This window comes from Antedon mediterranea, chromosome 3 (assembly GCF_964355755.1).
Source record: "Antedon mediterranea chromosome 3, ecAntMedi1.1, whole genome shotgun sequence".
NCBI lineage: Eukaryota > Metazoa > Echinodermata > Crinoidea > Comatulida > Antedonidae > Antedon > Antedon mediterranea.
The window spans coordinates 23191151-23207065 of NC_092672.1; the positions used below are offsets into that span (position 1 = coordinate 23191151).

At 31.2% G+C, this 15915-nt stretch overlaps 1 protein-coding gene across 1 annotated transcript; it reads right to left on the reverse strand.

The window, feature by feature from the left end:
• Window positions 1-1067: 1067 nt before the first annotated feature.
• Window positions 1068-15820, reverse strand: LOC140044167 (unconventional myosin-XIX-like). Its single transcript, XM_072088645.1, has 17 exons — window positions 15609-15820; window positions 15198-15256; window positions 14988-15061; window positions 14106-14175; window positions 13692-13941; window positions 13028-13225; window positions 12310-12397; window positions 9387-9570; window positions 8710-8902; window positions 8243-8353; window positions 5748-5924; window positions 5038-5149; window positions 4397-4446; window positions 3649-3702; window positions 2943-3121; window positions 2043-2232; window positions 1068-1282 (listed from the first exon to the last, which is right to left on the reverse strand). Exons 1-17 carry the CDS (start codon window positions 15765-15767, stop codon window positions 1088-1090), a joined length of 2343 nt encoding a protein of 780 aa, XP_071944746.1. The 5' UTR covers window positions 15768-15820; the 3' UTR covers window positions 1068-1087.
• Between the last annotated feature and the right edge of the window lie 95 nt (window positions 15821-15915).

Consider the following 15915-nt stretch of genomic DNA (forward strand, 5'->3'; position numbering starts at 1 on the left):
GGCCTAAGTAATATTTCCGATAAGAATGTCAGTATAATTTACATGTAACCTCATGATTTTCACTGTACAACAACAGCATAATAATCTTATCAGATTGCTTTTAACTTTAAGCTAGGGCTAGGCCTAGCTAGCTCAGCCGTCTGCTCAGCCTAGCTAGCCTTGAATTTTTGTCTAGAGCCTAGAGGCCTATGTATTCATAGGCATGGTCGTTTAGCCCCATTTATCGTTCCTGGGTTTTCTCGCACATTAAGAATTGTGAAACACAAAATCCTATAGTATACAGAACAAGAGTAGTAAAGAGTAGTAAAGCGATGTGCAAGCTTAGACCTGACTGAAAAGCAACTATTCAGGCACCCTATCATGGCCCATGGGTAGGCCAAGGTCGGGTGCCAGCAAAACAAACTTCACTGCTGTCAGCCTACTAGCCTATCTAGAGGCCAAGCAGCATCGGTACATACCTACACTCTAGTAGGCCTAGGCCTAGCTTTATTGAATATATAGCCACGTCTTTCTCAAATCTCGTTAAATTTGACATTTTAGTAATAGTCTCATAATCACATTATTACACTGTGAAACATAATAGGGTCACATTCAGAATGTTTTAATATATACTTTTCGCCCGTCAAAAATAACATCGCGACAAAATAACAGATCGCCAGCTGCAGTAGTGTGATTGTGAAAAATGTCACGTGATCGTACTCCCTAGCAAAATAAAAAACCCAATTGGACCCGAACGGGGGAAAGTGTCTATTTACGCAAAATTGCGCAATGTATATGTGATAAAAATACCAGAAATAGAAAGATCTGGAAAAATTACATCAATATACATTTTTTTTTTGGTGAAGAAATGAATTTTTTAGGATTATTCAAATATACCCCCCTTTTGCATGTAAAATAATAGGAAATTACAAGGTATCCCCCCAAAACGCAAAAAGGCGTGATTTTCAAGAAAATCGTACTCGTTGAAAAAAAATTCAAAAAAATATGAAGTATAAGGGATGATATTTTTAAATAATAGTTGAAATATATGAAAAATAGTAATTTTCTGGGTGGAGCTCCACTTTAAAAATGTTAAAATGAATAAAAGTCAAGAATGTAATTGGTAACAGCATAATGCCTGCAAGATATTTGGCAAAACACTATTACAATCAATACCTGCTTGAATGATGACCACAGCTGCCTCTTGTTTACTTTTGGTTGCCAGGATCTTCCTCCACCATATCTGTATTACACCAGCACTTAAATTGAATTCCTTCAATCTTGCAACTTCAAGTTTATCCAACTAAATAAAAAATAACGGAATATAATAAATATACAATGATGCAGATTCTTACTTACTTTTTTACACTGACAAGCTAAAAACAAAGTACAGTATTATAATTTGGTGCTACAACTTTTTCATGTTATAAGATAGCAATTTTACTGATTTTCATTGACTTACACACATTAATGGGTAATAATTTTTAATAAAATGGTATTTTTAAATTGTGTCAAATTAATTGTTCTTTTCTTTTTTTATATTTATATACTTTTTTAAAAAACAAAAATGCCTCAATTTTACATAATTATTTAGTCAATTTTGGTGAATTTCATATCTTATACTACAAAAATATTCTTGTAGCACTACTTTAAAAAATAAATGTTTATTTCACGACACTCATTCAGCTCTACTGACAAGGTTTATATTATACAGATATTGCCTGCTTAGAGGTGAAATATAACAATTGACATCACAGAGGGAATGATATTTTTCTCGAGGAACTAAATAATAAGATTGCCTAGTTCACCTTACCTTGCCTAAGTAATAAGACTGCCTAGTTCACCTTACCTTGCCTAAGTAATAAGACTGCCTAGTTCACCTTACCTTGCCTAAGTAATAAGACTGCCTAGTTCACCTTACCTTGGCGAAAAATGACCGTATAAAGTCAAATAATTGCTAATGATTCCTTTGCCATAAAATATTCACTTAAACTAATTAAAATTTAATTTATTCTACTGCAAATATAAAATAATTAAATTATTATTAAACTACTTTTAAGTACCTGTCCCTCTCTTAGGAATATCTTTGTTTTTCCAAACAAAAAGCTTTTCATTTTATTTTCTTTGTCTGCTTCAGCTAAAACCAGATTCGTAATAACAGCACATTTACTTTTTGTATCCAAATCTTTTACATCTTCTGAGTTTGACCTTATTAATAATTCATACCTCTTAAGAAAATCACTGTACAACATTCTATAAGAAAATTGTCATTATCGTTGAGAATCAAGTATAACAAACAACACACTGGCAAGTATGTTAGTAGGTGTTCAACATGTACAGTATGTACAGGGATATATATAGTATATATTATAAACATCACAGGCACAGAATAAATTCTATACCGCCCAGTGATATACTGAAATTTAATTAATTAATTTGAAACGATAAAGATGAGGAAATCTGTGAGAATGAGAAAAAGTTGCCCCCACTGAGATTCAAACCCAGAACCTTCTGCTTGATATGCAGATATCCTAACCATTAGACCACTGGGGCTTTCATGGTATTGTTCAAACTAGATTGGATAGCAATATCACTCTCGGTGTGGTACGGTGGAACAGCACTAGTCCCTCAGTTGTACGCACGCGCACTAGAGATCAAATTGATACGCCCTCATCTTTTAGTATTAAGTCCTAGAGCAAGCTATTTGATTGGTAATAGTAAAAAATACAATAAAAATACAAATTACGACGCACGATTTTGGTTTTTGCTTAATTATTCAATATCGAAAATGTTTAGCCAGCGTATCAAAAACAAAAACAAATAGCTGTAAGCTGACCTGGTAGGGAAGCCAATGTACTGATCTGAATTGTTTCAAGTGAACTTAACTAACTAGGGTATCAACCAGTCATAGATGGGTGCATTGTTAGTATAAAAAGAACACAAAACAATAGCTGTAAGCTGACCTGGTAAGGAAGCCTGTTGCACTAATCTCAATTGTTTCAAGAACACCGCAAGCACGTAGTTGATTTATAACATGAGCGTTATCAAAGCTGTCTGGTTGACACTCAAGACTTGGTTTGATACAGCGGATGTAGTGAGGTGTTGTTTCATGTAAAGTAGCCATAAGACTGTCCAATGAATTCTAAGATATAAGATACAATTGTTAGATTGTTACCCCGAAGATTACATGTAAAAACTAAATGGTATCAACCAAAATAAGTATAAGTAAATACAAAATGGATTGAGGAAATATGTCTGATAATCAAAAAAAAAAATATCTTGCATATATTTATTATTATAAGTTACATTTTCAACAGAAGTTAAAAAAAAATTGGGAAGAAATAATTTGAGTGATCCTGCAGATGTTTATTTGATTTATTTCAGCATCATAAAAAACAATTTACAGATAAATTACAATTAATATAATATACAGGAAACAAAATATGAAACATCAACAATATACAAAAACAGGGATGCTGAGGATAACCCATAAAAGGCCTTGTTTCCCTGTTTCTCCTTTTTTCAAGAAAAAGCAAAAACAACAACAAAGCAAAAAAACCTATCTAAATTCTAAAGCAAGAGCTCAGTCTTGAAGCTATTTTTCCATACTAAATTCATCAAGAGTCTAAATTAAGTTTTGAATGAGTTTCAACTTTCAGGATTCTGTACCTTAAATTTTGATACCACTGTAGTAGTCTTTTTGCCTTTTGTTTTACTTGGACTCTGAAAAAAATTCATAAAATTAACCTATTTTAGGTTAACACGTTCACTGCCAAGGCATTTTCCGTAATTTCTGTCCCAGTGCCAAGTCCCGTTTACATATTAAATTACAGTTTGAAAGTGTAACATCTGGTCACAGACTATCATGATGTCATTCAAAATACGATGGCGGGAAAAACCGTTGAGACGTATAAATACGTCACTGGCAATGGTCCAACAATTTTATTGACTTTGCCAGGAACGTAAATATACGTCGGGGATTTTCCGCGCTAAAATCGGTCAAACCTATCATCGAGAGATAAAAACAGTAAACCACACTGAATCATTTCATCCTTTATTATTTTTATTTACTATTAGCGCAATTTATGACATGTTTGAGATGATTATATTGAGTGTGAGGGCGCCATCGTATCAACCATATTCAATGCATGAGGGAATAAACACAAACAAACATATGACATTTATTTTTAGATTATCGTTTACGTACATCATTCATAAACTGCCATGCGATAATTCCTGTTCCAATCACCACTGCCAGCGATTCTACATACAATACAAAAGTGCTACGATTTTGACGTAGTATTACGTCTTGGCAAGTAGCGACACGCAATTTTTGACGTATAAATACGCCGTGGCAGTGAACGTGTTAAACAGAACTATTAACATAACTGATGCAAAGGCATTATAAATATCACACATTTATTCTTTGTTTAAAAGTTTCATGATGTAACATTGATGAAGACAGAACTTTAAAAGCAATGGTATAGTGTTAGTACAGTGTTAGTATGGTGTTACTAGAGTGTTAGTATGGTGTTACTAGAGTTTAGTATGGTGTTACTACAGTGTTAGTATGGTGTTACTACATTGTTAGTATGGTGTTACTACATTGTTAGTATGGTGTTACTACATTGTTAGTATGGTGTTACTACATTGTTAGTATGGTGTTACTACATTGTTAGTATGGTGTTACTACATTGTTAGTATGGTGTTACTACATTGTTAGTATGGTGTTACTACATTGTTAGTATGGTGTTACTACATTGTTAGTATGGTGTTACTACATTGTTAGTATGGTGTTACTACAGTGTTAGTATGGTGTTACTACATTGTTAGTATGGTATTACTACATTGTTAGTATGGTGTTACTACATTGTTAGTATGGTGTTACTACAGTGTTAGTATGGTGTTACTACAGTGTTAGTATGGTGTTACTACATTGTTAGTATGGTGTTACTACATTGTTAGTATGGTGTTACTACAGTGTTAGTTTGATGTTACTATGGTGTTACTACATTGTTAGTATGGTGTTAGTATAGTGTTACTATGGTGTTTAAAAACAAATGATAAGATCAATCACCTGTAAACTGGTAACATTAGCATCAACTAATTGTTGCACAAACTTCTTGCTGCTAATTTTAAGCAAATCTACAAGTTCTGCTGGAATACCATCCTAAAAACATCAAATGATACACAATAGATTAATTAGTAAATGAACATTCACCTGTGTACACTGCACATCAAATCTAAACAAATAATAATCTAATATAATACATTCACATATTCTTGTCAAAGAACAGTGAAGATTTATAAATCGCAATGGAATGAATAAATTCTAGGTAATCTAGCATTTTTGTATTTGAGGATCATATAGAATGCGTTCACGGTTATACGCTTAACACGCTGCATTGTGTATTGTTCTCACGCAGATAGGCTCAAAACAGGCATATAGCAGTGCGTACTGCGTAGGGCATATCTGATTGGTCGATTGAAAGTCGCTATTTTGTTGGTTCCCTCTCCATAGAGAATCACCTTTTGAACTGCGATAACAGAGCATAATAATAGATAGAGCATTACCTATAGCTACAAACAGCCATTCATACATTTTACTGTGGTATTTATTTTCAGTTATAAGATTATGAGAAATGAGTTTAAACGAAGCAGATGCACTATTCCATAATTGTAATGCTTTGAGAAACTATTTATGAACTTCTAACCCCCTTTTTTTGTGAATATACTGTAAAACTGGCTTTCAGTTGTAAGTATATTACCTTATTCTTTTCAATTAGACCATCCACTTGGTACGTAACTTTCTCTGCATAGTGATGCACAACAAAAGCTGGTGATGTCACTGATATATGTGCACGAGATAAGCTTGCACTGCTGATGGTGTCATAAAGAAACTCACAAAATGAACTTGGATCTGAATGTCTGTTTAACTTGCATTGCTATAAACAAGATAAACTTGCAATTAGAAAGTAAATGACATAATAACATGATTGTGATCTTAGATGGACAGTCTAAGCACAACAACTTGTAGTTTCAATTCAATTTCAATTCATCGACATTTTTATTCCATAATCAAAATAAAAACATATACAAATACAATACAAATAATAAGATAATGGAATGGGATACAAAATAAGCACAAGTGCTTTAAGCATGTAACCCTAACAAAAAGATCAAACAATTAGTACAAACAAAAAGAACAAACCAAAATAACATAATGTGATTTACTTAACTTAAATATTTCTATTGTTATAATATTTCTTTAATCTCTGTTTAAACAAACTTAAAGTGGGGGATTGTTTTATATAGTCTGTTAAATTGTTCCAAATATGTGTTCCTTGGTAGGAAATACATTGCTGTCCGACTTTGGTGCGTTTTAGTTGTGGACAGTAGTTTGACCTGTTTCTAGTTGAGTAATTATGGAATGAGGCAGATGTACTAAATAAGTTATTAAATGATTCAGGTAATAGATTATGTTTATATTGATACATAAATATAGCAGTGTGTTTCGTATAAAGGTCAAAAATATTTAATGTTTGGGTTGAAATAAAAAGTGGATGAGAAGGATGCATAAAATGAACATGACAAATATTTCTAAGTGCTTTTTTCTGGAGAATATGTATACGGTTTAAGTTTGTAGCAGAAGTAGCACCCCATACTGTGATAGCATACGTTATTCTAGGTAATATAAGTGCATTGTATACCGTTAACAAGATTTTACTTGATAACATAGACTTCACTTTGTTTAAGACACCAATTATTCTAGAAATACTGTTTGCTACCTCATTTACATGATAATTAAACGATAAAGTTTCATCCAGAAATAAGCCTAGAAATTTAACTTCAGTAGCTTTTACTATACATTCATTTCCCATCCTCAATTCTAGTGAGGTAGTGTCAGCTGACTTATTTCTAGCCTTAAATATAACATATTTTGATTTGTTTACATTTAGCGTTAATTTGTTAGCAATAAACCAGTCCGAAAGTATAGATAACTCCTGGTTCATTGTATCAAAAGCTTGAGTAATATCATTGTGACTATAAAACACATTTGTGTCATCTGCATACATAATCATCAGTTTGCAACTGGTTGTGGTGTTACTGTACTTTTGCACCTAACTCACTGGGCATAAGGTCACTCACCATCACTGATGTGCAGCAGGTGAATATTAGGGTTAAGCTTGAGGTGCAAAAGTACATCAGCAGCAGGTTTTCTAGTGTAAACTAGGCTCAAAAGTCCATTATTTATCTTCTTACAAACTACAGTTTATTTCTTGATTTGGGCAATCAAGACAAACTATGGTTTTAAAGACAAACTATGCCTGTCGGGTAAAAACCACTTTTTTTTCAAAATGTAAAATTCAAAATAGGAAGGAGTTATTATTTTACGACATACTGTACTACGATTGAGAAAGGCGAATTCTTAATACAGCACTGGGACAACTCATCTTTTTGTTGTCATACATGCAGCATGGTTTCATGGTACAGCAGTTTATCTTTCAATAATAAGTACAAACTACAGAATACAGGTTGTCTTTTTCAACCATTATTTTTTGTCTTGCGAAAAACTATGACTTAGAAACTTATTGTTTGTATTTTAATCGAAAGACAAACTACGACACCCCAATATTCAACATCAAAACATGTTTTATTGTGAGTGGAATAGCAACACTTACTTGATTCATGAGAGCAAATATACTGATGTTGCCTTCAATAACATCAAAACATGTTTTATTGTCAGTGGAATAGGAACACTTACTTGATTCATGAGAGCAAATATACTGATGTTGCCTTCAATAACATCAAAACATGTTTTATTGTCAGTGGAATAGGAACACTTACTTGATTCATGAGAGCAAATATACTGATGTTGCCTTCAATAACATCAAAACATGTTTTATTGTCAGTGGAATAGGAACACTTACTTGATTCATGAGAGCAAATATACTGATGTTGCCTTCAATAACATCAAAACATGTTTTATTGTCAGTGGAATAGGAACACTTACTTGATTCATGAGAGCAAATATACTGATGTTGCCTTCAATAACATCAAAACATGTTTTATTGTCAGTGGAATAGCAACACTTACTTGATTCATGAGAGCAAATATACTGATGTTGCCTTCAATAACATCAAAACATGTTTTATTGTCAGTGGAATAGCAACACTTACTTGATTCATGAGAGCAAATATACTGATGTTGCCTTCAATAACATCAAGACATGTTTTATTGTCAGTGGAATAGCAACACTTACTTGATTCATGAGAGCAAATATACTGATGTTGCCTTCAATAACATCAAGACATGTTTTATTGTCAGTAAAGTCTTCAAATTGCCATGGAATTCCCTCAGATTGACAGTCATCCTAAAATAATATAAAGATGACTATTTAATCAGCAGTATGATTATGTTTATAAAGGTTCATCATTATCACTATTAGATAAAAAAAGTGAAAGATAATTCTCATAAACTTTAATTATTATTGTTATCTTATTATCATTTTATATTGTATTATAATTATACTAGTACTTTGATATTATTAATTGTTTACAAGATTCATTTGATATCAACTAAAAGAAGTGCCATATTATTTTTCTCCATTTTTTTTAATGAATAAAAGAACTGTTGTTATTATCACTCTTATATGGTGCTAATAAAACACTGTTGCACCAACTGTATATTAGCATACTCTATATATAGAAAATAAGTTTGTTGGAATACCTGTTCTGCTTTGAGGAAGTTGTGCACAAAATGTTGCTGAAGCTTCTCATTTGCATAATTTATGCATAATTGCTCCAAACTGTTAAATGAAAAACTTTCAAATCCGTAGACATCCAGTAGACCAATGTAAGACTGCCAACTCCTGGCCATGGTACTGTCATTGATGAATCCAACGAGCCAATCAAAAACTCTGAAACATTAAAACATAATTTAGTCAGTCTTCAAAGCTAGTTTTTTTGGTAAAACCAAAGCAGGGTTGAAAACGTTTGCATGAAAATATTTTCTCCTGTTACATACTAACTACATGACAAAGAAAGAAATTAGGCAGAAAGAAAAAAGTCAGACCATGACAGCAAGAGAGATTAGGCAGAATAAAAATGAAATTAAAGTGACTATGTATTAGAGTTTGCATGTAATGTATGTTTATTTAATTTTTGTGAATGTTTAAAGGTGTATGTACGATTTGTTGTGGACAATCCGCCTCGGTGCAGACCAGCATGCATATGGGGAAGCAAATACAAGTTATTGGATTTGTACAACATCTTCTGTGGGTTTGTTTTGAATGTATAACAGGTCAGTAAAAAGGCAAATACTGCACAAGATCATTTTCAAAAGAGTAAATAGGTTTCTTTCACTACAAACAAATATAGCTTTAATGTTTGTAAAATACCTGGCAAGCATAGAGTAACTTTGCAAGACAATCTCTCCTTGTATGACATTCATCTTTTAAGCAAGGTTTCATAAAGACACTCTTTCTACGCTTGTGAGATGCAGTGATTTGTCGGAATGCAAGACATCTAGTTAAGGCATCAACATCAAGACCAAGTAACTGTGCAGCAGCATTAACAGATGTGTCAACTCCTGATGAAGCAACATCAATAGTATTAGTACTATTAGTACAACAATATGATATAAAAAAATATATATATACACACCATCTAATAGGATTAATTTACTTTTGTCAATACTAAAGTTTTATATATATATAACTAAGTTTTTGGGCCTCCTCTCATCCACCGGCCTCATAAGCTTTGTAAAATATTACTTTACAATTAAAAAGTTTAGATGTTTGATTAATAATAGAGCCGAAGAATGGGAAGAGTGGAGAGCCTGCGATAATCTTCTGTAACATAGATTTGTATCACTCTATATTGTGCCTTGACGTGCACAACTGTATTTCCATAAGTTTATAAGAGGGTGTTTATATAGGTGAATTGATTATGTATAATTTTTCTATTTTTACTCTGTGTGATGTAATGTCTGCTTTTTTTTGTATTCCAATGTATTAAAGAAAGATTGAAAAAAATTAATAAATAAAAATATGATATATTGAATAATTAGTAAATTATAAAATCTCTGTTTGGCTGAAATATTTTATCAAAAGAAAGATTTTAAAATGACATAATTAATAACGATATTTTTTTACCAACCTACAATAATATTAAGCTATTCCTTATGTCTGTTTTTAGTTATTTCTCATATATTATATTATGATAGAAATAAAAACAAATTAAAAAATACTAAAAAGATATATAAACTGTTGATAGAATTTTTTGAATAATAAATAAATGCCAATTTAATATAGATTAAAAATTCTAATAAAACCAAAAAAGAATGAAAACTAAACTAGATTTGAACTCGTCACTTTGACGAGCTCGGGTTATCCGCGCAAACGCAACTTGCACATATTATGTTTAAACTATATGAACGCCAACAATTATTATGCCATCCTATGACATGAATTAAATATGTTTACAGTGCTGAATTGTACCTATTTTGTGTCATACAGCATATTACAGTATTTACAGAAAACAATGTATATGTTATATACAGTGTAACATACTGTAGACGAAATTACGAGACCCATCTTTTAAATCCAATTATAAACACAATGACGTCATCAAATTGACATACAGTATAAAGATAACTATTTTAGAAGATAATTATCTAAATAATTACTTTAAGACAAATTTGAAGAATTTTGGGCACGTAAAAGTGAGATGCGCTCTCATTTAAACGCGATGAACTTTTACGCAAGAGATGAAAATATGACTTTTTGAATTCAACTGGCCATATAATAACGTCATGACATCAGATAGACACAATATGTATATGAATTCAAATCTACAATTCAACAACTTTCATAATAAGTTTTAATCATATGGGTCACTTTTCATTACGATGAGCTATAACAGATTAAAATATACTAGGTAAAGATGCAATTAAGTAACTTATGTTATATTTTTGTATGATGACGCAATAAAAATTAAATTTGTTGTAACTCATGTGAAAAAGAATTGATTGCGAAAGAACTTATTAAAATCTAGGAGAAAATGGGGTACGCATTAGCGCGATGCGCTCTACTAAATTGGATTAACTAGAACAAAAGAGAAAAAAAATCTATTTTAAAAATTTGAGTGGCCATATGGTGACGTCAGAACATCCTGTAGGTACAAATTGTACATGAATTGATATCTACAACTCATTAGCTTCCATAATACATTTAAAAAAACGGGGGTAACCAGCCACTCTGAGGAGCTATAACGATTCAAAATAGGTATATTTTTGCACAAATTTGCATTAAATTACCTATTCTTCAGCACATGATTATTAAAGTTTAACGTGCACATGCGTCGTTATTTTGCAATTAAAGTTCATCAAAATGAATGAAATCTGATACAGAAGGTACAGTATGAAAAGCGAAGATCAATTTCAAAAACCATTTTCCTACTCTTTGTACGAGCTGTGCGCACAAGTGCGTGCGCAAAACGCAAAAAAATTTGAAAATTTTGAAATGCTTAAAATTGCCAGAAATGTATGCAAAATTAATTAGAAATTGCGCAATTTAAAATTTCAAATATGTGTACTCACTTAATATTTTGCATAGCTTGCCATTTTTATCATGTTAAACATTGTTCCATATTATTAAATACACTTTTGTAAAGTTTCATTGAAAAATAAATTTTTGTTCAGAATTTATTATCAACCATACAATTTCATAAAATCGCGCGTAACTTACGCTGTGCGACTGTAAAGTCATGTAACAAATTTTCTTGCACATATACAGCTACAGGTCAATCATATGACAAAGTTATACAATCTTATGTTGACCAGAATTAGAGATACGCTGCGAGCAAAATTTGTGTAAAGAAGAATTACATAGAAAAAAAAAAGATCCAGAATATAAAAAAAAGCAACCAATTAAAACTTAAAGGTCGCAACTACTTTAAATTAAACTATAAATACTGTATGCAATCTTAAAGGTCGCAACTACTTTAAGCTAAACTATAAATACTGTATGCAATCTTAAAGGTCGCAACTACTTTAAGCTAAACTATAAATACTGTATGAAAGGTCGCAACTACTTTAAGCTAAACTATAAATACTGTATGCAATCTTAAAGGTCGCAACTACTTTAAGCTAAACTATAAATACTGTATGCAATCTTAAAGGTTGCAACTACTTTAAGCTAAACTATAAATACTGTATGCAATCTTAAAGCTTGCAACTACTTTAAGCTAAACTATAAATACTGTATGCAATCTTTTTATTGGTATAATACAGAAAATAATTAAACAGCATAACCTTGATATCATTTACCTTGTTTTTCAGAATCAATTTCACATGGTCCAGTGACATCATCACTAATAAACTCTATATTTCCAAGATGAAGTATACCACTTAGAACCTACAAATAAACACATTTTCAAATTCAATTCAATAATTCAAAAAATAGAATTATAACATTACTATTAGATTTATGTATAAAAAACATCAAAGTCTATTATCACTTATTTATATACTGTACTACCATATGGTTTTCATTACCATAAATTTGTAAAAGTTGTTTTGAATCAATATACTATCATAATTGTAAAAACTAGGTAAAAGTTCACTGATGTTTACTGTCCACATGTGCTGGATTAGTTCAACCAAGGCATCTAAACACATTGCTTTGGTTCAGTTACTAATAATATCACCACTAAGTTTAACCATGTTTTACCAGTGAATTCACTCTTCCCTGGTAAAACATGTTTGTTAAGTAACCAGTTATAATTAAGTAAAAGTTTCTTACTTTAAATAATTCTTGTTGCTGTGACCTGCTAAGTCCAACATTAGACATCGCTTACTAACTAATGAAGTAAAAGTTTCTTACTTTAAATAATTCTTGTTGCTTTGACCTGCTAAGTCCAACATTAGACATCGCTTACTAACTAATGAAGTAAAAGTTTCTTACTTTAAATAATTCTTGTTGCTGTGACCTGCTAAGTCCAACATTAGAAATTTCTTACTAACTAATTAAGTAAAAGTTTCTTACTTTAAATAATTCTTGTTGCTGTGACCTGCTAAGTCCAACATTACACATTGCTTGCTTTGTAACTATAAAATCTTGTTTATCCTTTTGATTACATGCATCTTCTGAACGGTTTAGTTTCACATAGTTTAAGTTGTCTGAACTCAATACATTTGGTAGTAACCAGTTCCTCATTTCCCTTTCATTTGCGCCAAACAGCATCTATGATAATTTGAAAGAAGAAATGTTAATGATATTATTAAAAAGACTAATAATGAGAATAATATAAACTAATAATATATTTCATGCTTTGATAACATTAGTAGAGTGAGTGCTTTCTTGCGCTATATTACAAAATATTACAAAGTGACAATTTTGTTTCAAGATGTTTAATATCAGTACCAGAAAGATCCTTTTCACATCTGCCTACATTGATCTCCAGACTTATTACATGTTTTCATATTTACTCACGAACCTTGTGAAATCACGGGAAAAGTATTGTCATTGTATAGTTGACGGTGCTATCATTAGTACAATCTCAAGTTTGTGAGAAAAAAAAAGTCACGCTTCGATACTTTCAAACAGGTGTACGGTCAGTTAAATACCAGGACAAAGCACAAATGCGCAGAACAAACAAAAAAACAGGCCCCTGTGAATATCAGTAGAATTTTAACAACCTGATTAAAACCAAAGGGTATATGTTTGCTATTAGCCTACTCACTTTAGAAACATGGCAACAGAAATATGCAAATGTATCACAGTTTCCAGCAGTTAAGTTAAACAGTTGGTTATCCGGTTTAAAGGTACACAAAAATGAAACATAACTAATACTAACTTGGTAAAAGATGTGAAAATTCCTGGCACCATCACATTGATAAACAACTCTAGTTTTCTCAAGAAGATATGTCTGAATAGAAGCACCAACAACATGATTTCCACTGAAAACAAAATTGTAAAGTTAAAATAAGAATTCCTCTTGTGTGTAATTTCATTCTTCCCTGCTATGACACACAAAATGGCATATGTAGAAACTCAAAATGCATGGCCTGTATACAGTATGTTGGTTGAACATTGACAAATAAAAATAATGTATGAAACTTACCGACTGAATTGTAGCTGAATGTACTTTCCAAAGCGGCTACTATTGTGATTCCTGGTTGTGCTAGCATTGCCTACGAAAATGAAATAATAGTTGTCTAACAGAGATGGAGTTGTAGGGAGGTGTAGGGTACTGGGTGGCAAAAGATTAATATTACTGTATATATATATACTGGTGCAGGCCATCAAATATTGCCATCAATTGCAATTAATTCTACTAGTCTTAATGATACCAAATCTGCCAAAAATTTAATTTGAGCATAAAATCTCACCAAATTCATATTTAGAACATACTGTAAGTTGGCCACTGCTGATCAACAGTTTTAGCCTATATATTATATTAGGAGTTTAAAGGATTTTGGCACCATGACTGAAGGTTAAAGATTATGCAGGAATTACAAAATGTAAAATCAGTACACAAACTGCTTTAAATTATCATTTTAAATTTCATTTTACATAAAGCGTTAATCAATTTTAGGTTAGGTGTAGCTTTATTTATTTATTTTTAAATCAGTATGATATTTATTGACTTTTATATTTCAGTTTTCTCAGGGAAGAGTTAAATTACAATTTAATTTAACTCTTCCCTGGTTTTCTTGTAATTTTAATGGTACACTATCATTATGCTCATTTTTATTTGGTTCTCATCTCTTTATCGACTGTTCTTATTCTATTTTTTCTTTATCTGTTGATGATAATGATGATGAATATAGAAAATTTGATATATTGATATGATTTAAAAATTCTGATTTTGTATATTTAACAAAAATAAAGGTCCAACTTCTAGCGATCTTTATTAGGACCATAACAGTACATAGATGTTTTTACATTTGAGAATGACATGTGTATCTTACTGTACTTTATTAAAGATAAACATAATAATTACCAAATGCTTCAAGAATAGGATTTGAGTCTAATATTCTACGTTCAATGCAATCTGCTGGTGATGGTGTAAAACCACTATGAACAAAAAAGACAACAAGTTATCACAAATAAGTAACAAAACAGAGACAAATCTATAATTATGATGAAATAAAAACTGTAATTTTACATACATGAGATTGTTTAATGATATTAATGTGTTTATTTTTATTACCCAGGGTTACATACTGCCACCATTGTCAGATATTTTAGTAAACATCTTGCATTCCATGTCTGTAATAAAACAATAATAAATGACAGAGAATAACAAACGTTTTTGTATGCTCACAAAAAATATTGACTAAACTGCATTTGTGAAAATGGGTTGCCAACATTCCCTCTTTGCACGTCTGGCAAGCATTTATGTGACATTCAATAAATGCTGATTTTGTAACAGTGTCCTTTGAAACAGTAAAAACAAATTATAGCACTCTCTATTACTTGTCCATGCTTTTAGCCTCTCTATTTTTATTTAAGTTTGGGCCTCTCCATTATTTCAAAATAAACAAGAAATGGTTTTAAAGGTAAAAAATTGACTCTGATTGCATTGGTGAAAACAAACGTAAAACTGAAATTGTTGAATTACCTTTCCAGAACCACTTTCACCGCTGACAATTATTGACTGATTAATCTTGTCTAGTCTTCTAGTAAGATTACACAAAGCTGTTTCTGCAATTCCAAATACATGTGGTGGGTGTGCCTGAAAAAAAATAAAATAAAAAGATGTATATTCCCCAAAAAACATGAAAATGAGGATTAATAAAATCAAGCCATTTTGCTGTTTTAAAAAAGTTATTCATTTTAAAGAAATAAAAACAAACAAATATAGTGTTTTTACTTTAAAAAAAGACAAAATTAATGGTTAAACTTAACCAAATGTTAAAAAATTACAG